This window comes from Lagenorhynchus albirostris, chromosome 2 (genome assembly GCF_949774975.1).
Source record: "Lagenorhynchus albirostris chromosome 2, mLagAlb1.1, whole genome shotgun sequence".
In the NCBI taxonomy this organism is placed as follows: Eukaryota; Metazoa; Chordata; class Mammalia; order Artiodactyla; family Delphinidae; genus Lagenorhynchus; species Lagenorhynchus albirostris.
The window spans coordinates 45,531,909-45,556,320 of NC_083096.1; the positions used below are offsets into that span (position 1 = coordinate 45,531,909).

The window sequence follows — 24,412 nt, forward strand, 5'->3', positions numbered from 1 at the left end:
AAGAAAAAAACCTTGGGGTTAGAGTCAATAAATCTGGATCCTACAGATCTTCCTCCACTTATGATGGGGTTACATGCCAATAAACCTATCGTAAGTTGAAAATGCGTTAGTACATCTAACCTACCAAATACCATAGCTTAGCATAGTTACCTTAAACATGCTCAGAACACTTATATTAGCCTACAGTTGGGAAAAATCATCTAACACAAAGTCTCTTTTATAATTAAGTATTGAATATCTCGCTTAATTTATTGAATACTGTACCAAAGATGAAAAACAGAAGGTTGTCTGGGTACAGAATGGTTGTCAGTGTATCGGTTGTTTACCCTCGTGATGCGGTGGCTGATGGGGAATTGCGGCTGCTGACACGGCCCAGCATCATGAGAGAGAATCTTACTGCTTATCACTAGCCCCAGAAAAGATCAAAATTCAAAATGTGAGGTACAGTTCCTGCTGAACGCCTATTGCTTTCACACCACTGTAAACTTGAAAAATCGGTAAGTCAAACCATCCTAAGTAGGGAACCGTCTATAGTCCCAGCTCTAATGGTAGATGGTCCTGTGTGCTCAGGGAGGTCCCTCGACTTCTATGTGCCTCAGCATCCTCCTCTGAAATCACATGGGAGGGCCTATGAGATTGGGGTCAGCCAACTGGCCCTTGGGCCAAAGCTGGCCTGCCGCCTATTTTTGTAAATAGCATTTTCTTGGAAGACAGCTGTGCCCACTCGTTTGTGTATTGGCTGAGGCTGCTTTCATGCTACAAAGGCACCGTTGAGTCGTTGGAACTGAGACCTTAGGGACGGCAAAGCTGAAAACGTGCAGTATCTGGCCCTTGAAAGAAAGAAGTGTGCGTGTTTCCACACAAGAGAGCTTAGATGACCTCTGAGGAATCCTACAGGATAAAATTCTATGGTTCTGCATTCCTACATCCCAAAAAGCACACCACACTGAACATCATTTCAGAGGGGAAGCACGCCGGCTCATCTGCGATGGTTTATCAGCAATCTTCTTAGATAGTCAGCTTTCAAATTATTCACTCACTCGTTCATTCAAAATATAGTCACTAAGTGCTTTCTGAGCAAGGCGATGGAGCTTTAGCAGTGAACAGGGAAGACCCAGTTCCTGTGCTCAAGAGACTTAGAACCTAATGGGATTTTCTGCTTGGTGGGTTATCCTCTGCACTTCAGGCCCTGTTCATACTGCAGCCCAGCTCGCTCCAGGCTCTTCTAACAGGTCCTCCTGAGAGGAGGTTGGAGGAGGCATAACTAGAGCAAAGGAGTGTGTGTCTGAATCTGTTGTTTATCCGTTCAGGTGATGCCTTCAAAAGCCAGATATAAATTAAGTTGACTGTATATTGAAATGCTTTATACAGCTTAAAACTGCCAACACCCAACTCCTGTGCCCGGATACATTCTGTTTGTCTGGAGCTGAGCTGAGCCTAACAGTGGCCATTCTCATGGCCTGAATTAAACCGGTCTCTCTTTCTCTCTTGCCTAAATCTCTATGGCTCCAGTATATTTCACATAAAATGGAAAAATATTCTGCCCTGGACTAGTGTTTGTTTCCTAAAGGAAGCCTTGAAAGGAAATCGTGATCAGGTCTTTTTAAAACGGAATATCAGAAACACATTGTAACCAGGCCTCTGGTTCTCTCCCTTTAAAACAAGAAACTGCACATCAGCCTGCATTGATAAAGGACTTTGGATTTCAAGAAAAAAACTTTGGGAGTATTAAAGTAGCAATCTCTCCATTTCTTCCCGTATGACTCTTGAGAGTGAAGCAACTGGCTTAAGTTCTGCCCCACAAATACCGACTCATTTAATAAGCATTTATTCTGCTCCTGCTGAATACAAGGTCTTTGAAGAGTCAAAGAAGACGACATGATTTTACAAGTAGAAGAGGATAAAAAGCATGTCACAGATACTGAAAGAGAAGGAAAAATATTATAAATGCCATGAAAGAGACAAGAACAGAGAGCACAGCGGTTCCTAAGCAGGAACCATTTTGACTTCAAAAAACCATGTGGGCTCCTCACAATGAGAGTACTGTTTTAGTGTCAGTTGATGGGAAAGAATGGTAATGCTAACAGGTATAGTAAAAGCTAACAGTTACTGAGTACTTCCAGAGGGTCACATAGGGTTCTGAGCACTTTGAACACAGTGAACTCATTTAATCCTCACCATAACCCTCAGAGTAATTACTCTCATGATCCCCATTTTACAGATGAGAAAACTGAGGTAGAGATTAAGTAATTTGCCTGAGATTCCAAAGGTAGAGTGTGACAGTCAGAACAAACCCAGCCCCCAGCCCCAGCATTTTCTCTCTTAATCACTCTGCTCAACTGAATTAATGTATAGCTCTTGAATCATACATGAATCATTACAGAATCATGAATGAATCATACATGAATCATTACAGCAGCATCTCTGCATCCTTGAAAAATAGCAGAGCATACCTGTGTGGGATGTAAAATTTATTTGATCATTAAGGAAACACCAGCAGACCATAGTTCAGGAAGCTGGGTGGTGGTTCCGGGCATTAGGCTGTCCTGAGTAGGTGAAATTTAAACTTGGCCTTGAGGGCTTCCCTGGTGGCACAGTGGTTGAGAGTCCGCCTGCCGATGCAGGGGACACGGGTTCGTGCCCTGGTCCAGGAGGATCCCACATGCCGCAGAGCGGCTGGGCCCGTGAGCCATGGCCGCTGGGCCTGCGCATCCGGAGCCTGTGCTCCACAACGGGAGAGGCCACAACAGTGAGAGGCCTGCGTACCGGCAAAAAAAAAAACAAAAAAAACTTGGCCTTGAAGAGGTGAGTAGGATGTTTACAAGCAGAGGTGGAGGAAGGAAGGCACAGGTGAAAGGAACACTGAATAAAGGCACAGAGAGGGGGCTGGAGCACATGGTGGTACATAGGCAAGGGGGGATCAAGCAGAGAGGAGCATGGCCTTCCACGACCCCTCCCTGTGCCTCTCTCTGCCCCCATGCAGCAGCGGACATCAGCCAGTTGCTAAATCTTTTATGTATATTACCCATGTTCGTGATTATTCTGAAATTTCAATTAGACACTTTTCAAATAGTTCTTCTCTCAGAGTTAATTTATAAATAATTCATTTATCTTCCTGGCAAACGATTTTGCATTTTGGTATCAAGTAAGTTATTTTTAGGAGTCATAGATTGTTTCATATTTGAATCATACAATAGAAAGGGGTTTTTCCCTAGTAATTGTATGACCTGGTTAATATTTTATATCTCAAATATTTGTGAGTTACTCATAGTATCAATAGTATTGGTCATCTCAGATTCTCAGAGTAAGAGGCAGTCTGACCCTCTGTAACTGTGTGAAATATTTCTGCAAATTGAAATAAGAATGTGGCCATTTGTCTCACGATAAGCAAGTTATTTGCCAATAAAAATAAACAAATATATTTGAATTATAATTCTGGATCTGAAAATTAGGGTGTGACCTTGGTTGAATCAGCTAACATCTCCAGGCCCCCTTTTTCACATCTGTAAAATGAGGGCCTGGACACTGAGATGAGTTTGTACTTCTTTGATCCTGTATGAGGTTAGGTGACTTAAAGAGTTCCGCAAAGCTAGACTTCCATCCACAGAGTGAGCTCAAGCCTCTTCCAACTCAAACTTCCTTTACTGCATTGCTGCTTCTAAACCTGGTTAATCGTGAGAATCACCTTAGCACTTAAAAATAAATGCAGATTTCCATGTCGTATCCAGACTTACTGAATCGGGATCTTTACTACGCTTCTCTTTTTGACCCACCTTCTAGAGAAATGGAAATAAAAACAAAAATAAACAAATGGGACCTAATGAAACTTCAAAGCTTTTGCACAGCAAAGGAAACCATAAACAAGACCAAAAGACAACCCTCAGAATGGGAGAAAATATTTGCAAATGAAGCAACTGACAAAGGGTTAATTTCCAAAATTTACAAGCAGCTCATGCAGTGCAATAACAAAAAAAACAAACAACCCAATCCAAAAATGGGCAGAAGACCTAAATAGACATTTCTCCAAAGAAGATATACAGACTGCCAACAAACACATGAAAGGATGCTCAACATCATTAATCATTAGAGAAATGCAAATCAAAACTGCAATGAAATATCATCTCACACCAGTCAGAATGGCCATCATCAAAAAATCTACAAAGAATAAATGCTGGAGAGGGTGTGGAGAAAAGGGAACACTCTTGCACTGCTGCTGGGAATGTGAATTGGTACAGCCACTATGGAGAACAGTATGGAGGTTCCTTAAAAAACTAAAAATAGAACTACCATACCACCCAGCAATCCCACTACTGGGCATATACCCTGAGAAAACCATAATTCAAAAAGAGTCATGTACCACAATGTTCATTGCAGCTCTATTTACAATAGCCAGGACATGGAAGCAAGCTAAGTGTCCATCAACAGATGAATGGATAAAGAAGATGTGGCACATATATACAATGGAATATTACTCAGCCATAAAAAGAAAGGAAATTGAGTTATTTGCAGTGAGGTGGATGGACCTAGAGTCTGTCATACAGAATGAAGTAAGTCAGAAAGAGAAAGACAAATACCGTATGCTAACACATATATATGGAATCTAAGAAAAAAAAATGTCTTGAAGAACCTAGAGACAAGATGGGAATAAAGACACAGACCTACTAGAGAATGGACTTGAGGATATGGGGAGGGGGAAGGGTAAGCTGTGACAAAGTGAGAGAGTGGCATGGACATATATACACTACCAAACGTAAGGTAGATAGCTAGTAGGAAGCAGTGCATAGCACAGGGAGATCAGTTCCGTGCTTTGTGACCACCTAGAGGGGTGGGATAGGGAAGGTGGGAGGGAGGGAGACGCAGGAGGGAAGAGATATGGGAACATACGTATATGCATAACTGATTCACTTTGTTATAAAGCAGAAACACCATTGTAAAGCAATTATACTCCAATAAAGATGTTGAAAAAAATAAATAAATAAATAAGTCAATCAATCAAACGGCAGTATTTCCTCTGGGAAGTAAGAGTATGGTTACATTTTTTTTTTAATCCCTCTTTATGATTTTCTGTACTCTTTATGTTTCTGTCACTAAGCATGTCATCCTTGATTATCAGAAAAAATAGCGTGTGTTTTAAAATTGGGGGTGGGGATGGGAGGCGGGGTGGCAAACCAGTTAGAATTTGTTTCCATTTGCCCCACAAAAAGATGGTACTTGAGCTTTTAAAAAGGCCCTGGAGAAGCAGGGAGGGGAATTGAATTATATCGACTGGTTAACGCTTAGAAAAATGAATTAAAACCTAATAAATTGTGTTTTTAGAAGACAAACTATGAATTTATAATGATGATGATTGATAGGAAATACATGGGTCATTGGCATCTTCTTTTTTTTGTAATAGGCATTATATATTCATAGGGACCAAGCAGAAAAATGCATTTCATCCCAGGGGAGAGGTAATCTTGGGGAGGGGAGAGATTCTCCTTGTTCCAATTCTCGAAGAGAGATTCTCTTTGATGGTTTTCCATTCTAGTGAGTGCTGGCATAGGACTCGCTGTGTTGGTCTGTCTTGCCCATTTGAGCTTGCCTTGGCTGTTAAAGGGCTCTGTGGGGCACTGTCCAGCCCGGCCCCGCTCCAGTGCCTCTGAATCCAATTTTGCCATCACTCACAGTTTTCTGACTATTTCCTACCTCAGCGATGGTGGCTCAGCCAGCAGAGAGAAGTTGTGCAGAGAGTGTGCAACCATTCCTGGCATCCATTCTGGAGGAGCTCATGGGACCGGTGAGCTCAGGATTCAGTGAAGTACGCTCACTCTTTGAAAAAGAAGTGGATGAACTTAACCAGAACTTTCAGACCACCAAAGACAGTGCCCAGCTAAAGGAGGTAGGATACGAAGCCAGGGAGTGGAGTGTGAATTGTCTGCCTGGGACTGCCTTTTTGTGGGTCTTTATCTGCATTCATTCATTCTTTCCTCCCTCTCTCCCTCCCTCCCTCTCTCCCTTCCTTCCTTCTTTCCTTCCTTCCATTCAGCTCCCCTTCCATCTATTCATCTAGCCTTTCTGCGATTCATTCAAACACATTATTCATTCATCCATCTATCTACCTGCTTTCCTTTATTAATGGTTTTCAAGTTGCAAAAATAATAACATGCTTGTATAAGGTAAACAGTATACAAAAATACTTATATAAAGGCAAAATGAATCACCATCACCCATACCCACCTAATTTTAGTCCACCCCCAACTCCTAAGCCCTCTCCACTTCCAACTCCCTGAATTAACTAATATAAATAGCTTAGTATGTGTTTTCACCTGCTTCTCCCCTGTTCATACAAATATATACACGTATATCCTCATTTATATAAATTCTGTTTGTTGGTTTGTCTGCTTCCAAAAGTATGGACTCATGATAAAAACCAGTGTTTCTCAGAGTATGGTCCTTGGACCAGCATCATCATCATCATATGGCTGCCCCACTGATGATTTACCAGATCAGAAACTCTGGGGTAGGGCCCAGCAGTCTGTTTTAACAAGACCTCCAGAGGACCTGATGTATCCTAAAATTTGAGAATCACTGACAGACATAACTGGGCAGCTTTGTTTTACACTTGCCATATCACGATAGACATCCCTACAAGTCAGTGGATAAAACCAGACACCTCTGTTTCTTTCCCTTTCTTTTCTTTTTTAATGCATACATACACAAAATTGTATATAAACAAGATCATTTGTAAATATTTTGAGGTTTCTTATTGTAACCTTTTTTTGAACTTAACTTTACTCTCCCACCTCCCCCCATATCCCCTCCTTCCACTCAAGCAACTAGTGTTAACAGCTTAGCATATGCTATTCTGTGCTTTTCTCCATGCTCATATAGCCTATAAAACACACACATTTTGTAGGCTATGTTTTTTTAGGTAGTTTGCTCTTAGAAAAATGGGATTATATTATATGTACTGCTCTGCTTTTCAGTTTTCTCATTTAAAAATACCTCATGAAACAATTTTTAAGTTAACTGTTCTAGCTCTAAATCATTTTTTGTAATAACCGCATAATATTTCATGTATGAATACACCATGATTTAGTCAATCATCCAAATGTTGCTAGCACCATGAACAAAGCTGCAATAAATAATCTTGGTATATATATTCATTTACTTTGATGCTTTTATTTCTATGGAATAGATGCCTAGGACAGGATTGCTAGGTTGAAAGGTAGGAATATTTCTCATGTTAACTGATGTTTCCATTTGCTTCCCAAAAAAAGAATTAAAATTTTACAATTCTACCAATTGTACATGGCAGAGGACTTTCTCCTTTATATTCCCGTCAGCATTAGGGAATCACTTGTTTAACTTCTGCCAATCTTACAGGAGCAAAGTGGTAACCGATTGATTTTTCCTCTCCTGTCTGTTTAATGATATTTAAAAAAATAGACACATTACAAATTATATGTCAAGGGGCAAGTTTGACAGCATGCTTTTGGTCATTAATTCTACTTCAGTGAGGTTCTCCAGAACTCACTTTTTTTTTTTTTTTTTGCGGTATGCGGGCCTCTCACTGTTGTGGCCTCCCCTGTCACGGAGCACAGGCTCCGGACGCACAGGCCCAGCGGCCATGGCTCACGGGCTCAGCCGCTCCGCGGCATGTGGGATCTTCCCGGACCGGGCCACAAACCTGTGTCCCCTGCATCGGCAGGCAGACTCCCAACCACTGCGCCACCAGGGAAGCCCCAGAACTCACTTCTTAAAGGGAGTAATATTTTCCTTTTACAAGCACAATGAAAGTGGGCCCTTGTTAAATTCTTTTTTTTTCTTATAAATAACCAAGTTTCTGTATCTTTTTTAATTAATTAATTAATTGATATTTAATTTTGGCTGTGTTGGGTCTTCGTTGCTGCACGTGGGCTTTCTCTAGTTGCGGTGAGCAGGGGCTACTCTTCGTTGCAGAGCACGGGCTTTAGGCGCATGGGCTTCAGTAGTTGTGGCATGCAAGCTCAGTAGTTGTGGAGCGCAGGCTGTAGAACGCAGGCTTAGTAGTCGTGGCGTGTCCCCTGCATTGGCAGGCGTATTTTTAACCACTGAGCCACCAGGGAAGTCCCCTTGTTAAATTCTTGTTTAGAGAAATCTAGAACTCTAGATTTATCTCTTTTCTGTGACCTGAAACTCAGACAGCACATCCTGTATTATTCACAATCACCCTGTTACTGTGTTACTCCCCAGTTCTCCGTAGGCCTCCATTTTCAGCACCTTTCTTTCTGTCTTCTCTTTCTCCACCCACTCTCCTGTTTATTCTAGATCTCCAACATTCAATTTTTTAAATTACTTTTAAATAAGCTTGGAAAATAAGATGCATTCTGTTGGCAAAAACACTCATAGTGTAAGACTATGTTGATAATACTTGAGGTCCTTAGTGGATGAGGTCAGTTGCTCTCCTCTTGCTGGAAGTCGTATGGCCTCATCGATCAAGTTATCACGTGTACAAACTAGAGGAGGGGGGACCTCAGGTTTTAAAACTGGATACCTCTTCTAGCCTAGGCCTCTTCCTATCTCACCCACCTTCCCATCCACTAGCAGAAGGAAGCCCTTGGGCACTGACAGAGCCTCAGAGAACTGTGAGGACTCTGGCTTTACTCTTAGAGTCCAGGGGGCATCCTGAACTCCCTGGGATTTTCTGAGAGGGAGGTCACTCATTAAAGAAGGCTGTGGAGGCTTGTGAGCCCACAGCAGTTCCATGTGCCAAAGAGCCTTCCTGAACTCTTGAGCTCTGGTAGTGGGTACTTGGAGTCCATCAAGAGCTTGCCAAGACTGAGCCCCACTGAACGCAGCCCTGGGAGCTTCCATCGTCCAGTTGGTTCTTCTACCAATCTCTATCGTAGCAATAGAGCTGCCCTAGGAACCCATCCAAGAACGGACATAAGACAATGAAGATGTCACAGATACAGTGATCTGAGAAGTGATTCAGTCTAATAACATGTGTGATTGTTTAGAACTTATGTAATATGTAATAGTCGTGTAATATAGTTCCTAAGTCTGAAGGTGTGTAATTTTTCCCTTCACCGAAATGCAGCATCTAGACCGGCTTATGAATCTTCCATTGGATTCCGTGAAGATGGAACCTTGTTATAGTAAAGTCAACCTGCTTCAGGAGCACCTGCAGGATCTCAAGAGCCGCTTCAGATTCCCCCACATCGATCTGGTGGTCCAGAGGACGCAGAACTACATGCAAGAGGTAGGGGCGGTGAGGTCATCCACGTGGATGAGGATGGGGGAGCAGAGAAACAAGTGCAGCAAATGAGACAGGTGTACTAGTGTAGCTCAGGGAAATGAGGCCCATTTCTTTAGTCACCATGTTGACTGAGGACATATTTTGTGCTCTTCCAGCTGGCTCATCTTTCTTCCATGTTGATGAGCATCAGAAAGAAGAGATATCTCAGGGAAATAAAGTAGCATTAATCGATAATTACTTGATTTGTCAAATCAGTGCTATTAATGTTGGCTGCAGATTAGAATCATCTGGGAGCTTTTAAGAAATACTGATGTCTAGGCCACACTCCTAGTGATTTTGATATTATCTTTTTGGTAATTAAAAAAAAATTTCTTCCACTCCCATCCCTACTGCTTTTAATATGCAACCAGGGTGGAGAACCAGTGGCTTGAATCAATTCCCTAACCTAGTTAAAAGTAAATCAATCAATCAGTCAATCAGAGCTTTAAATTTGGATTTCTTGGGTCTCCTTGATAGGTTCCTTTTTTTCCCACAAGGAACTTTTTCTCCAGGGCAGGAGTGGATAGCTCAAACTCGTTCCATATTCTAATACTTTCTAAATGAAGGAAGGGTGTGATCATTGAAGCCGTTAAGAGCACAATTCTACTTCACAAATGTTCAAAGGGAGCTTCCTGTGGGTTGGACACTGTGACAGATTCCACTCTGGGGAGCTGATAGTGAGACAGATTCTTAGGTAAATTCACTACAGCGTTGAAAGTGCTGAGAGAAAGGTATTGTGTTGGATGCTTTCGGATCACAGGCTTGGGGAAGAAAGGAGATTTTTCTTCTTAAAAGTTATAGGCAGGATTAAGTGGCACACTTTATTATCTAACCTCTGAGTTGTGAGGGATTAAAGACAGACAAGGAACAAAATTGGTCAATGGTTTGACTGAAGTCCCTTTGATAGTGCCGGACCCTGGTGAAACAGGTACAGGCACAAGTGCAGAGAATAAGAAATCTGAACTACTTCCGTTCCCTAACCCACGAGCATGTCAGCCACGGTCTCCACTGAGCTCTGACCCTGCCTCCCTTCCCAGCCTGGCAGAGAAAGGAAGAGAAGTAGGGTGGGAGGCTGGAAAATGGAGCGAGAGGTGTGCTGGCATGGTTTACATCCATCTGAAAGTGGAGGTGCAGAACTAAAGGGCCACCTCATTTCATTAAGCCCTGACCACAGGCACCAGAGAACATAGGAGGGGGATGACCACAGAAAATGATGATATCCTCAACCCCACGGTCTTGGGTTTCCCAGTTAAGGGGGGAAGGAGAAGAGATGAGAAGAAAAGATACATACATGTGTACATACATGCATAGGTATGTGTGTGTGAGCTTCCCAGCCTCTTACTGATGCCACTGTGGCCATGGGCCTATGCATTTCACAATCCATGTAGTGGGATGAGGACCTGTTGCCCTGGGTCGTCCACAGGGTAGTGACCATCTTTGGTGGCCATCGTCTCCTTCTCTCCAAGTTGATGTAGACTTGGAGAGGGTAGTGATCCCAGCCTGTAACTGCGGTCTGTTTCTGTGTTGGTTTTGGTTTCTAGCTAATGGAGAATGCGGTATTCACTTTTGAGCAGTTGCTTTCCCCACATCTCCAAGGAGAGGCCTCCAAAACCACAGTCGCCATTGAGAAGGTTAAGCTCCGAGTCTTAAAGGTAAAATTGTTCTCTCGTTTGTGGGAAGCATGAAGCAAGAATGTGACCCATTTGTTTTGTTAAGTGGAAAATACCAAGTTCTCTGTTTCACTTGCCTCGCCTTTTAAAAATCTTTCCCCTTCTCTTTCCTCCCTGAGACACCCGTGACTATCACCTAGCAGCAGTTCCCCCACGACTTTCATGCCTATTCTGCCATCTAGTGGCTACTTTAGGGACCACAGGTCCTCAGCATCATTGTCACTTCCTCAGCCAGAAGTGACGTGTCCAGGCTTACTTGCATAGCAAGTGGACTTGATATTTATTGGCTATCCACTATAAGCAAAGGATTGTGATAGGTATTGCATGGAATATAAAAATAGGCAAGGCACACCCTCTTTCTTCGAGGAGTTTACAGTATAGTAAAACCTATTTAAATTAACCATCACGATACCTGCTTTATGAAATTGTTTTAAATGTGCTTCATGCATAAGTGTATATTAAAATGGCTGTAATAATAGGAACTTACATATATAGGTCATATCTTTAAGCTTTTTTAAAAACAACCCGGACTTCCCGGGTGGCACAGTGGTTAAGAATCCAACGCGGGGGACACAGGTTTGATCCCTGGCGCAGGAAGATCCCACGTGCTGCGGAGCAACTAAACCCCTGCACCGCAACTACTGAGCCTGTGCTCTAGAGCCCATGAGCCATAACTACTGAGCCCACGTGCCACAACTGCTGAAGCCCGTGCACCTAGAGCCCGTGCTCTGTAACAAGAGAAGTCACTGCAATGAGAAGCCCACGCACCACAATGAAGAGTAGCCCCGTTCGCTGCAACTAGAGAAAGCCCGCGTGCAACAACAAAGACCCAACACAGCCAAGATAATTTTTTTAAAAAACCTGTTTCATTTGATCCTCACAAGAACTTGTGAGATCACTGGAATATGTCTCCATTGTAGAGATAAGGAAACTGACCTCCTAAGATATCACATGACTTACGTAAGCTCAACAGGCTAGTCCGTGGTGAGCTTAGAGCTAAAACTATCCCTAAGCCTAGTCCACTAATTTTTTATTACCTGCTTTCCCTAAGCAGGGCTTTGGAACAGAAGATCAAAGTCTCACAGAGCCTAGGAGGTGGTCCCTGAATTTCAGACCTGATCTTAATGCCTCACAGGCAGTAGGAAACTCTGGCAACCAAATCATTGAGATTAAAAGCAATATTTGTCACGGTAACACACAAAATAATGAACCTGCCATTGAGAAAGAAAAGATAGTCCCAATGTCAATGCCACCTGCCACATCAACACAATTTTTACCTCTCAGGACAGTCCATCTCTTTCCTGGACACTTTTATCTACAAGAACATACTTCCTAATGCTAAGCCAAAGTTCTCACCACTGGTAATTCTAGTTCTACCCTCTTTGCTCGTGTCCTTCTTCCACATGGTAGCCTTTGGTTGTTTGAATAGAGCTATGATTTTGCCCCAAGTTATTATCTCCAGTATAAATCTCTTTAACCCTTCTTTGTTTTGTTTTTTTTTTGCGGTACGCGGGCCTCTCACTGTTGTGGCCTCTCCCGTTGCGGAGCACAGGCTCCGGACGCACAGGCTCAGCGGCCATGGCTCACGGGCCCAGCCGCTCCGTGGCATGTGGGATCCTCCCGGACCGGGGCACGAACCCGTGTCCCCTGCATCGGCAGGCGGACTCTCAAGCACTGCACCACCAGGGAAGCCCTAACCATTCTTTATTTGGCCTGACCATTCTGCTTACATGCCTGTGACTATGCTCCAGTTTGTCTGTGCCTTCCCCACTTTAAAGCAACACATAAAACCAAACCCTGGTCTCTAGGTATGGATGTTCCATGTAGAACAGAGTGAATCATCCTCTTGCCAGTTCCAGATACTGCACTCTTTGGTTAACATGCCATGGTGTTAATGTAGCTGTGAGCTAGATGCTCTCTTTCCTTGTGGAAATCGTTACAACCTACCAATCCTGCTTTCAGGATGTAGAGTGAAGGAAGGAGATGATCATGACTCCCATGGACCAACTCAGGACAGGGGTGGTGAAATAATAACTCATCCCCCAGTTCTGTCTTCAACTTTCTAACACAGAAGTCACTCTGTTTTTTTTTTTTTATCTTACTTCAGTTTCCACATGTGTGAGAGGGGAGGGTAAGATGGGTCATTAGCAGTCATAACCTTTCCTTAGAGTGTGAGAGAATTGCACAGAAAGATCTCTGAAACCTTGGAACACCACTAGGGTCCTCAGGAATTAGGGGGGGAAAGGGAGACGAAGTGAGTAGCTGAGTTTTTTGTTGAAGCAAAAGTGAACAGATTGTAATGTTGCTATTTAGCCTATGTTTCTATCTCTGTATTGACAGCAATATGATTATGACAGCAGCACCATCCGGAAGAGGATATTTCAAGAGGCGCTGGTTCAAATCACACTTCCCACCGTGCAGAAGGCACTGGCGTCCGTGTGCAAACCAGTAAGGGGATGGGTTACTCCAGAGCCTGCTGTCGTTGCCTATGAAGTTCAAGCAATTTTTTTTGGTCATGATGTGCTTACACACAGTATTTGACCAGGGAGGGGTCAACAAACTTTTCCAATAAATAGTCAGATAGTAAATATTTTAGGCTTCCCGGCCATACTGTTTCTGTTGCAATCACTCAGTTCTGCTGTTGTAGCACCGAAGCAGCCATAGGTGATACATAAACAAACGGGCAGTCTGTGTTCCTATAATACTTTATTTACAAAAACAAGCAGCTGGCTGAATTTGCTGACCCTTGGACAAGACAGAATCTCAAAGGGTAATGATCAGAGTTTGAGCCACGTTAAGGGTTGCCATAGAATGCCTGAGGATACCAGGGCTTCCTCGTTATGGTGTGACTCCACACTATTATGGTGTGACTCACGTGTCCTCTGAAACTTGACCTCTACATCCATGAAGAGACCTTAAGTAACACGATTACAGAAGGCTATCTGTTCTGTTAAATCCAGTAACGTATGCTTACTGAAATCAATGAAACTGAAACCATTTAAAGCTGCCACGGACACTAGGCAACCAGTGACAGCCATGATTGTGAAGATGTGACTTAGTCTGTAGAGCAGGGTCGTGGATGAGCCAACTGTGAAGGCTGGGTCAAGACCTGGGTTCAAGTCCCAGCTCCTCTGTGTATGAGCTCTGGGGCCTCGGGCAGATCACTTTTCCTCTCTCTTGGCCTAGATTTCGTCAAGACAATGGAGATTATAATACTTTGCAGTGTCCTTCTTAAGACTGAGAAGGCTAGGGTGATACAGTGAACATTTGATAAGTGCTTGCATGTGCTTGGCACTTTGTATGGGTTGTCTCCACGACACTCATGACAACCCTATGGGGAGGTACTATTTATATCCTCATTGCACAAATGAGGAAGCCTGAGGGGCTAAGGAATGGGCCCAAAGTCACAGAGCTGGGAACCGCCAGAGTGTGAACCTAGATCCCACTCACTGATAACATGGTATGTACTCAGAAAATGGTATTTACTACTGCCTCTACTACTGCTACATGATCTATGAGCTGGGACATTTGCAAGGCCGGCTCCCTCTTGGCACAAACGATAAAGAGCTTTTTAGAATTTAAAAAGGGCTTTTTGGCAACTTAGAGAGTCTCCAAGCATTGGAACATTAAAATCCTTTGCGTGAGTTATTTTACTGCGGAAATTTCGTTGGTCATTTTTATATTCTGTAAATGCTGTTTTTCTTCAGAAAACCATGGGCATTTCTAGTACCTGGCACTCCTTTCTGAGGGTATATTTCTTTCATAGAAAAGGATCTGATCAAATCAGGGCAGTAAAGAATCTGTCTATATGATTGACTCTTGCCTGATGTGGATAGAACAGTCCAGCCATCCAAAGGATGACTCAGTGCACCTTGGACATGTCTGCACGCAGATGTTCTGCTGAGTTTTCTTTTCCAATTCCAAAGGCAATCTGGGGGCCTGGAGCCACATCCTCCCATGAGGGCAGAAGAGCAAGGAAAGTCCCCCTTCCAGTCTGCTCCCCTTTTTCCAGGAATCTGCAGAGTTGTACCCAATCTGTAAGAGGCTCTTGTGATTTTTAATCAAGAGAGACTGGTTTCAAGAGAAAGGCCCAGCGTTTTCAGTAATGAAGGCTATTGTATCAGGGTCAAGACATTTAAAAACATCTGGATTTACAGAATAAATAAATTAGGGGAGCATCTGCTTCAGAGAAGGATTCTTTATTTAACTGAAGTGTGTTTCCCTCGGTTCTTTAAGTCACAGCTTCCAAGATCTGCGGTACTCAACCCAAGCTGCACCTTAGAATTGCCTGGGGAGATTCTTTTTTAAATTCTGATTCTCCCAGACCCACCCTCAGGGATTCCAATTTAGTGGATCCAGGGAATTCAATATATGTCACAGTTTGATCAATTCAGTATAGAAGACCTGTTTTGTAAAGTTGTACGCATCACAATAAGTTCCCCTAGAAATGATTCCTCTCTGCAGGATTATTTAGCTGGTTGAAAGTTTAAAGGTCTACTGTTTATTTATTCAGCAAACATATATAAAATATGTATCCAATACGATCCAGGCGCTGTGCCAGGACAGTGTCCCTGCTGTCCTGGGGTTCACAGCCTAGAGGCCGGAGACAGAGACAGGTACACGGTGGACTTTGTGATGAGCACAGCAGAAGCCTTGTGGGGAAGAGTGATCGCAGAGTTCAGAGGAGGGTGCCCAACTCTGCCTATGGGGACAGAGAGGACTTCCCAGAGTCGTGTTTTCGCCCAGTCCTGAGGGATGAATAACAGTCAGGGGACTAAGGAGCGGAAGACCACATGGGGAGATGAAAGGTGTTGCAGACATGAGCCTGTGCCCCTCATTTTGCAGAGGTAGAGAGAGGTGCAGAGCAGTGACCTGGCTTACCTAGGGTCCCACAGCTAGTCCAGGGCAGTGTCCAGTTCCTGGGCAATGCTCTTCCCATGTGGCACTTTTCTGTGTGTCTGTCCTGTCCCACAGACCCTCTTGAGATCATGGAAGCTCATGTCTCTTCAGTCCTGTGGCTTTCCCTAGGGCGGGTATAAAGGGGTCCCATTATTACCCACTGTGATCTGGTCCTGGGCTACAGAACCCCAAGTCCTAGCACTGAGAGTTGTCTGAATGTGGTGGCTTCTGATCACCTGCTGTAAATCTTCTCCCTCCAGGCAAAAGGCATTGAATCCCACTGCTAAGTCCCTGGCTCTCTGAGAACCAGATGTCAGGAGCCCTCCTCCAGCACCATCAGGTGCAAGGATTACTGAGTTAATCACTAGGATATGATTTAGTTCATTTTGATCCACGACTTGACCTCATACCAATAACAGGCAAGCCATGTGGAAACTCTTGGAAAGCAGGAAGTGTTAAAGGATTTTGCATGATGCCTGGATTGCCTTAGATGGAATCAGTGAGTTCCAGGGCCCGTTGGAGGGAAAGAGGAGAACATTTCTGAAGAGTCTTTGACTAGAGATTCTCCACACCTGAAAAGGGGTCCCATCCTAAGAGAGCTAAACATACCTCTACTCTAGGACCCAGCAATCTCACTTCTAGGTGTACACTCAAGATAAATAAGTCCTAAATCCACAAAATCATGCACAAGAATATTCACAGCAGTTATGTTCATAACAGTCAATATCCATCAATAGGAGTATAGATAAACAATTTTAGTTTACCCATATGAGTGCCATTTATCAATAAAAAGGAATGAGCTACTGCCACATGTGGAAACATGGATGAATCTCAAAAAAACACACAAAAAAAGAATACAGGATTCCATTTATATAATTTTAAAGAACAAGAAAAACTAATCTATTGTGATAGACACAAGATCAGTGCTTATCTCTTGGGGTGGGAGGAGTGTGGACTAGAAAAGGGTATGAGGGTGATGGAAGTGTTTTCTGTCTTGATCTGGGTTATGGTTACATGAGTATATTTATACATTTAAAATCATTGAGCTGTACTTTTAAAATGTGTGCATTTTTCTGAGTATAACTTATACCTTAGTAAAGTACTTTTGGCATTTAAAAAAATAGCAGAAGCAGAAGAGGGAGGAAATGTTTTGGTTATGATGAAAACAAGGAGGGCCCCAGACCCACTGACAAGGCCTTGAGATGATCAGAATCTCTGGTGTCTGCCCCCTCGAAGGGCATAGAGCATGTCCCCAGTACAGGGAATGGTGCCTGCGGAAAGGGAAGGGGAATGACCAAGGCATCACACTCCAAGGGGGCATCACAAGTGACAGCCGTCCTTTCCATGGCTCCTCTGAGAACTGGCATCTCATGCTTTGTCCCCTTTGCCTTCTTATCTCTTCCTCTACAGGAGCTTCAGAAATACGAGCAGTTCATCTTCGCAGATCACACCAATATGATCCATGTTGAAAACGTCTACGAGGAGATTTTACATCAGATCCTCCTTGATGAAACTCTGAAAGGTAAGGAAGGTTTCCCTGGTGCTGGAGAGAGCTCTAGATAGAGGGGGGTACCCCTGAGTGGACCCTGGGAGGCCAGCTAGGTTTTATCAATAGGAATGAAAGGGGAAGAGGAAATGGACAGGAGGAGCTGGGGAGACAGAGAACAGGGACAGAAGGGACGTCCCCTGAGCAGTCATATGATTCGACTCATACTCCACTGGCCCATTAGATATTATTTCTCTTTCAATCCAGATAAGGACTCTGTGAGAGGAGATTTTTTTTTTTTTTTTTTTTGCAGTACGCGGGCCTCTCACTGTTGTGGCCTCTTCCGTTCTCCCATTGCGGAGCACAGGCTCCGGACGCGCAGGCTCAGCGGCCATGGCTCACGGGCCCAGCCGCTCCGCGGCATGTGGGATCTTCCCGGACCGGGGCACGAACCCGTGTCCCCTGCACTGGCAGGTGGACTCTCAACCACTGCGCCACCAGGGAAGCCCGAGAGGAGATTTTTAAGCTTCATTTTTCAGATGAGAAAACTAAGGCTTAGAGACATTAAACCCAGGGTGTCTCCTGAACAGCTATCTTCCTCCAGCTGTTGCAGACAGAACAGAGGAAAAGGGGCTCTTCTTAGCCACAGGCTCACAACCCCTCCCGAGCCTGGACGGGGTGATTCAGTAGCAGGGCTTCCCAGCTGCTCTGCTCTCTCAGCACATTCCTCACCTCCACTCAGCTGGATAGAAAGACACTGGGCGATGACTCCGTCCTCTGTGAGTCTTGTTAAGACTCTCGCACCCAGTGTCCCATGGAATCAGTCCTTGTTTGGGATAGGAGTGTAGATAGGAAAACTTGGATATAAATAGGCTGGAGAGGGCCATCCCTAAAACTATAGGCCTGAAGCATATCTGGTCTCCACAAAGAGCATCACCAAAACCCCTCCACAAAGAAAGCTGACCAAGCACAAGCCCCAGGTCCAAGTAGCTCATCCAGTGAGATATCCAGGAGTATAACGATGTCAGCACAGGGCTTCCCTGGTGGCGCAGTGGTTGAGAGTCCGCCTGCCGATGCAGGGGACGCGGGTTCGTGCCCCGGGCCGGGAAGATCCCACATGCCGCGGAGCGGCTGGGCCCGTGAGCCATGGCCGCTGAGCCTGCACGTCCAGAGCCTGTGCTCCGCAGCGGGAGGGGCCACAACAGTGAGAGGCCCGCGTGCCGCAAAAAAAAAAAAAAAAAAGACGTCAGCACGGTATCTGCACAAAGGAAGGGCTCAGTCAAGGCCACGGGTAGCCCACCATAGCACCTTTGGGCAAATTAGAAAAAGGCTCCCTTCCTCCAGACACCTGACTGCTCTCTGTCAAAAAATTGTCATGACATACTGATTTGGTTCAAGCAGGACATGCTACTGCTGCCCGCTGGAAAATTACTACGCTGAATACCCACATCTATGCTGTCCCTGATGTGAATGGCATCCCCTTGGGTGTGAGTGAGATCACTGCACAGCCAGAGGTGGAGGCTGGTTGTCAGAAATGTCAGCTGCTGGTTGTTACTGTTGATTTTACTCCTCTCAAGGCCTCTAGGGCTGAGTTAGAGGTACATAGGCCTTCAGTTTGGACACTGCAGGTCAACAGAGCTCTCTCTGCATGCTCAGTACTGAGGACCCGTTACACTTTCAGGACTGGACTTTGAGTAAAAGCAGAGAAAGCTAAGGCCTGTTCTGCCCTAAAGGAGTTCAGTCAAACTAGGCAAACTGGAGCCCCACATACTAGCAGCTAATGAAATGTGCTGGGGGCCTCCATGGGTGATACAGATCATGCTGTTATAGACTTGAGCTCCTTGAAAGCCAAGGCCATACTTTATTCATCCTTGGATTCTCAGAGTCTGTCCCATAGTTGATGTCCAGTCAATGTGTGCTGTCTGAAGAGGTAAATGAGTGAAGGAATGAATGAATGAACATTACAGAGGTTCAGGGTTTGGCACGCGTTTGTAGGCTCTGGTCATCAGGGGAGACTACCTGGAAGAGGGTGGATGTAAGCTGGAACTTGAAATTGGGAAATTTTGATGGCCAGAAAAGCTGAGAGGGGAGTTTGGCTTCTGGATAAAAATCAGAAAATCCAGGTTGGCCAGGGCAGAGTATTAACCTTATGTTTTGTTTTCTGGTATCCCTCAGTGATAAAGGAAGCTGCTATCCTGAAGAAACACAATTTATTTGAAGACAACATGGACTTGCCCAGTGAAAGCGTGTCCAGCTTAACTGATCTAAAAACTCCTGCAGGGTCAAACCAGGCCAGCCCCGCCAGGAGAGCCTCGGCCATTCTGCCGGAAGTTCCAGATAGTGAGATCCTGAGTAACGAGGTATTCCAGGAGTCAGGGGAAGAAAAACAGCCGGGGGTCCCTATGCCCAGCCCGCCCCCAGATGGGGACGGGCAGGTCATCATTTCAAGCACAGATGACCCTGTTGTGAATCCGGTAGCTGCAGAAGACACAACAGGAGCCCTGGGCAAACACGCGTCAGAGCTGGAGTTTGGAGAGACTCATGAGGGCCAAGAACCCACTCAGGAAAAGCCAGAGCCCGCCTCCGCCTTGGGCTCCTTGAAAGAGCTCAGAAATTTGTTGATGGTGACCACTGAAGTACCAGGGGAATCTGCCGCGCCTGAGATTGAAAAAGATACAAGTAAGGAGACCCTTGTTCCCCAAGAAATTGAAAAAGAAGAGGAAATGACCCAAATCTACACAGAGACCGATCAAGCAGCTGCCTCTAGTCAGGTCAACAGCGAAGAAAGTGAAGTCAGTGAGAGGGAGGTCCATCCTCCCTCTCCCGAGGCTGAGGCCGGTGGGGTAGAGTTGGGGGCGTCTCCAGAGGCTCAGCCAGCCTGCGGGGGGCTCAGGGAGGGCGCCAGGGGCCCAGGCCCCTTAGAGGAGCCAGCGGAGGCCGGGGAGCCCACGGAGAGGGAGCTCACGGCCGGGTCCTCCGGACTGGACGCCCTTGAGGGAGGAGGGCCCAGGTGCGCTGTGGAGGCTGAGGCTATGCCCCAAGAAGGTTGCAAGTTAAGTTGTGACCCCGTCAGCCCCAGTGAGAGCCAGGTTTCTCTGCAGGAAGAGGCGGTGGGAGGGAGTCACAGCACAGCCCAGGCTACCGCCAGCGTGGAGGCAAAGAAGAGTAAGGCCACCCGCGTTCACGAGTGTCAGTGGGTGGTTGAGAGTGACGCAGACACCTATAGCCTAGATTCACAGAGAGAAGATCCCCCAGAGCGGCCTTCGGAGGAGTGAAAGGGACAATTTGCCAAAAGTCTTTCTTTGAACAAACTCAGCCGAAAGGCTACAGCTCAAGGATACACTTCGGGGTTGCCTGCAAGTTGTTACCAGAACAGAAAGAAAAAAAATTATGAAGTACTTCCTTAATTTGTGTAACGAAGCTAGAGGGAATGCGCGTAGAGCATGAGCGCTGAGGCAACCCTTTGTGCGGTGGCACTGTTCTGCCATGAATTACTGCTTTAGCATTTTGACAGGAATAACAAAGGTAACGGAGTGTGTGGGGTGAGAGGCAGCTGAGGGTGTCCCGGGAGGGAGGTCGCTGTGGAGAAGACAGTCGGAGCGCTCTGCACATTCTCCTCTAATGCACTTCAAGGCTTCTAAATGTTTTGTAAGAATGCAAAGGCATACCGTAAACGCAGCTTCGCCGTCTACTTACTATACCAGCCTCACGGTCTCTTAAGGACTCAGCATTAGTACACATTCAGGCTGCAAGAAAGGGAGGTGGTGACCGTCAGTCCCCCCTGCTGTGTGCAGCCCCACAGAGCCTGAGACATCTCAGGGGAAGCTGAGATGGGGAGCAGAAACGGAGGAAGGTTGTGGTCTGTGCAGCTGTCTGGGCCTCTTCCTAATTGTGCTATCAATTTCTTACTAATTAATCTTGTTAATTCTTATAAATTAATCACTTTTTGGAGAAAATCAGATGAGACAAGGAAATTTCCTGGGCATGTTTACGCCTGAAAGCGTTCCAAATTAGCCTTAGACTGTGCAGAGAAAGAGCTTAGCTGAATTATCGAGCATAAAGCCTACCAATTAAACAGACATCATTTGAACAGCTATTCTAGGCCACATGCTGTGTTAGGCACAGTCACAACAACAACAACAAAAGGACGCAAGAAAGAAAGAAAAAGATGAAAAGATAAGGTGCTTGTCTAGTATAAATTAAAAGGCCCAAAGGAACTTAATCTAAAAGAAAAAATATGACAACTTTCTGTCTTTCCATTGAAACAGTCCTGGTTTATTCTCAGGAGGGAATGAAGTGAATACAGTGAATTAAAAAAGAAAGAAAGAAGAAAAGAGGGAAAGAAAAGGGAACGAGAAAGGAAGAGAGAGAGGGAGAGAAAAACCAAGCTATAGATCATTAAGTTCCAAAGATGTTACCAGAAATGGAAATTATTTGTTCAGTTGTTCAGCAAGTTGTTATGTCCCAGGTGCTGGGATACTGTGGTGAAAATGACTCTGCTCCTTTCCCCCAGAGCTTACACTTTAATGGAAATAGACGGAAATACGTCCTCTAAATGGATCTTGACCTTTACCTGTTAATGTTAAAGGTGGAATGGACTTACTTGTAAAAGATTAAAAAGATGTGTCCTCTTGTCCTTCAGAAAAGTACCAGATTACTTCCTGAAAGCTTTAGTCCCCGTTCCACATCTTGAAGTTTCCTTCCACAAATTTTAATATTAGATCCCAACATACTCTCCTAAGAGCTTGTTTTGGTCATCATCAGCAAGTAGTTTATATCAGTTTTTTAAAGAATTTGTCCCATAGTTTGACCATTTAACCAGGAATTAAAATGTCTCCCTCTCCACCTCTCCACGAAGAATTGCTTGGATTTCTAGGTCATAAGGGATGAAGAATAATCAGGATACTCTCATATTGAATTGTTTCAACTCCTTTTACAGTGTTTAGATCCCCACGTTTGTGAAGGATCTCATTGTAGGTAAAGAAGGTGGCGGTCACTCCTCCCCTGGTCCCCGCAGTGCCCGTGCTCACTCATGTCCTTGCGTTTGGCTTAGAATATTACAATTACGTTTACTTCCTGTCTCTCCAGGGGCTCCTTCCTTCAAGGACAGACACTAGGGTTTAGTCATCCTGTGTACTTCCTGCACACACAGCCTTGAATAATGGCTCCCTGCCTTCTCAAGTCACTTGAATATCCCTAGTGCCTAACAAGGAACTGCTTGTGTCCCGGAGCTCAGGAAATGTGAGGACTGATCACCCACCACACCGCTGTGCCGGGGCTATTTGGGGCTTGCTGTCAGGCAAGGAGATGTTTTTACTTGGGCTTTCTGCCCTTGGGGAGTCTTCTCTTAAATCAAGTCCGAAGCCCAAGGGGCAGGTGGCCAGATGGTCCGATGTGCTGCCCATTAAGGCCAGGAGCCAAAGGAGCAGTACCCAGCCTCGCCCAGGACTGCCCTTCTCTCCGGGAGAATTGTGACAAGGAAGCGGAGGTCAGGGCCCAGGCTGAGCCCACACCGGAGCTTCCCAGCTTCCTCCCTGTGCTCGCTTCAGGGCTTTTGGAACACCTTGGAAAGCTAAGAGATTTTTCCAACCCTAAATGAGAGTACCTGTCACTTCATTGGATGGATGAACATCAATCAGTGCCCTCCCTTTACCCATCCGTAGACCAGAGGCGACCAGACACCAAGTGGAAGGATGTAGCTGAGAACACAAGGAATTTTTCTGTACATATTTCGCAAAAGACAAGTCCACTAGATTAAGTCCGATGATTGTTCCATTTGAAGATGGAACAGGAAATTGAAGTGCATTAAAATTTCCTTATCTGTTTTAACATGTTGAGTGGAATAGCTTCATATTACCATGAGTTTGTCTTGCTTTTAATACAGATTTATCTGTATGGCTTCAGTGCTTTCCAGGTTGGAGCAAGGTTATTGTGATTTAAATGAGCAGCTCGAAAAGCCTCTGCAGGCTGCTCTGGGGATCTCTCTTATGGGCAAATCATTTGAAATGCATAAAACCTCAAGACATGGTCTTCAGCAAAAATTCCATGACTTTAGTTATGTTACTATTGACTTTTCACAAAGAAGATTTTCCTTGAAAAATAATTAGCTTGTCATTTTTTTCCTTCGCAGCTTAAAGACAGTAGTGCTTTGCATTATGCAGAGTAAACTCTCTTTTCAAAAAAAAAAAATGTATTTTAGAGACCACAAGGATAAGATTCCAGTTTGTCCAAAAGCTTTATAAAGAGGCTGAGTGTGAAGAACTACAGGTCTTCAGGCTCGATCTTCTACATTTTATTACAGAGATTCTCAAGTCTGGTTTTGTAACCCTCAGATTGGAGCCAGTGATTTCAAAGGGTTCCACAGTTCTCTCAGACAAGTGATTTTATTTCTTTATAAAAAACGATAAGTGATATATGCTACATAGCAATTTTAATTTGGGGAAGAGAAGAACATCACTGACTAAATAATACAATTTCACCAGGTAAAAAAGTTGGCTACATGGAGTTGGCTTCTTACTTTACCATAAACAAATGGGTTTTACGATTTGCCTTCTGAAGTCTGCAACCTCAGCAAAGAAATCTACACTGTGGATTGATTTTTCTGGTCACTGTAGAAAGCATATAAACTTAAAACACTTTGTAACGACATATTTACCCTGCCAAGTGCCTATATTGCAATAAAATGTTTGTCCTTGAAGAAGTGTCCAATGTCATATTTATTTGGAATGGGGCTGGTTTCGTGTTTTAAGCATATGTCATACTTGAGCTGGGAGGAAGAGTCCTCAGAGACAGAAAGGTGAGTCACTGTTGCTGTATTATGGAACTTTTTACTTTTCTGTCATCAGGAAAGAAGCCACAGGGAAGTCACTTAATGTCAGTTGTAATTATGCTTTTAAAATGCATGTGCTAATTTCTCTAGGAATTGGACTACGTCTATAATACAGCAATGGGCAATTATTCTTGATGTAATTGAACTGCTGTTCAAACAAATTTGTTTTCAATGGGCAACACTGAGCAAAATATTTATTCTTTCTATATTTATAATTAAAACAATATTTACTCACCAATATCCACAGTTGCTCATTCATCCATAAATTC

General features: G+C 44.4%; 1 protein-coding gene across 3 annotated transcripts in view; it reads left to right on the plus strand.

Annotated features, from left to right (window-relative positions):
- Positions 1–24,014, plus strand: part of NIBAN1 (niban apoptosis regulator 1) — a 162,170-nt gene extending 138,156 nt beyond the window's left edge. For 2 of the 3 annotated variants that reach the window (XM_060131715.1, XM_060131733.1), the window contains 6 exons: positions 5,691–5,878; positions 9,062–9,223; positions 10,801–10,911; positions 13,270–13,377; positions 17,239–17,350; positions 19,490–24,014. In XM_060131715.1, coding sequence (XP_059987698.1) covers positions 5,691–5,878; positions 9,062–9,223; positions 10,801–10,911; positions 13,270–13,377; positions 17,239–17,350; positions 19,490–20,589 — 1,781 coding nt within the window. In that variant the 3' untranslated portion in view covers positions 20,590–24,014. The remainder of the gene's footprint in view (positions 1–5,690; positions 5,879–9,061; positions 9,224–10,800; positions 10,912–13,269; positions 13,378–17,238; positions 17,351–19,489) is intronic. The other variant, XM_060131725.1, reaches the window with a different exon arrangement.
- The last annotated feature ends 398 nt before the right edge of the window (positions 24,015–24,412 follow it).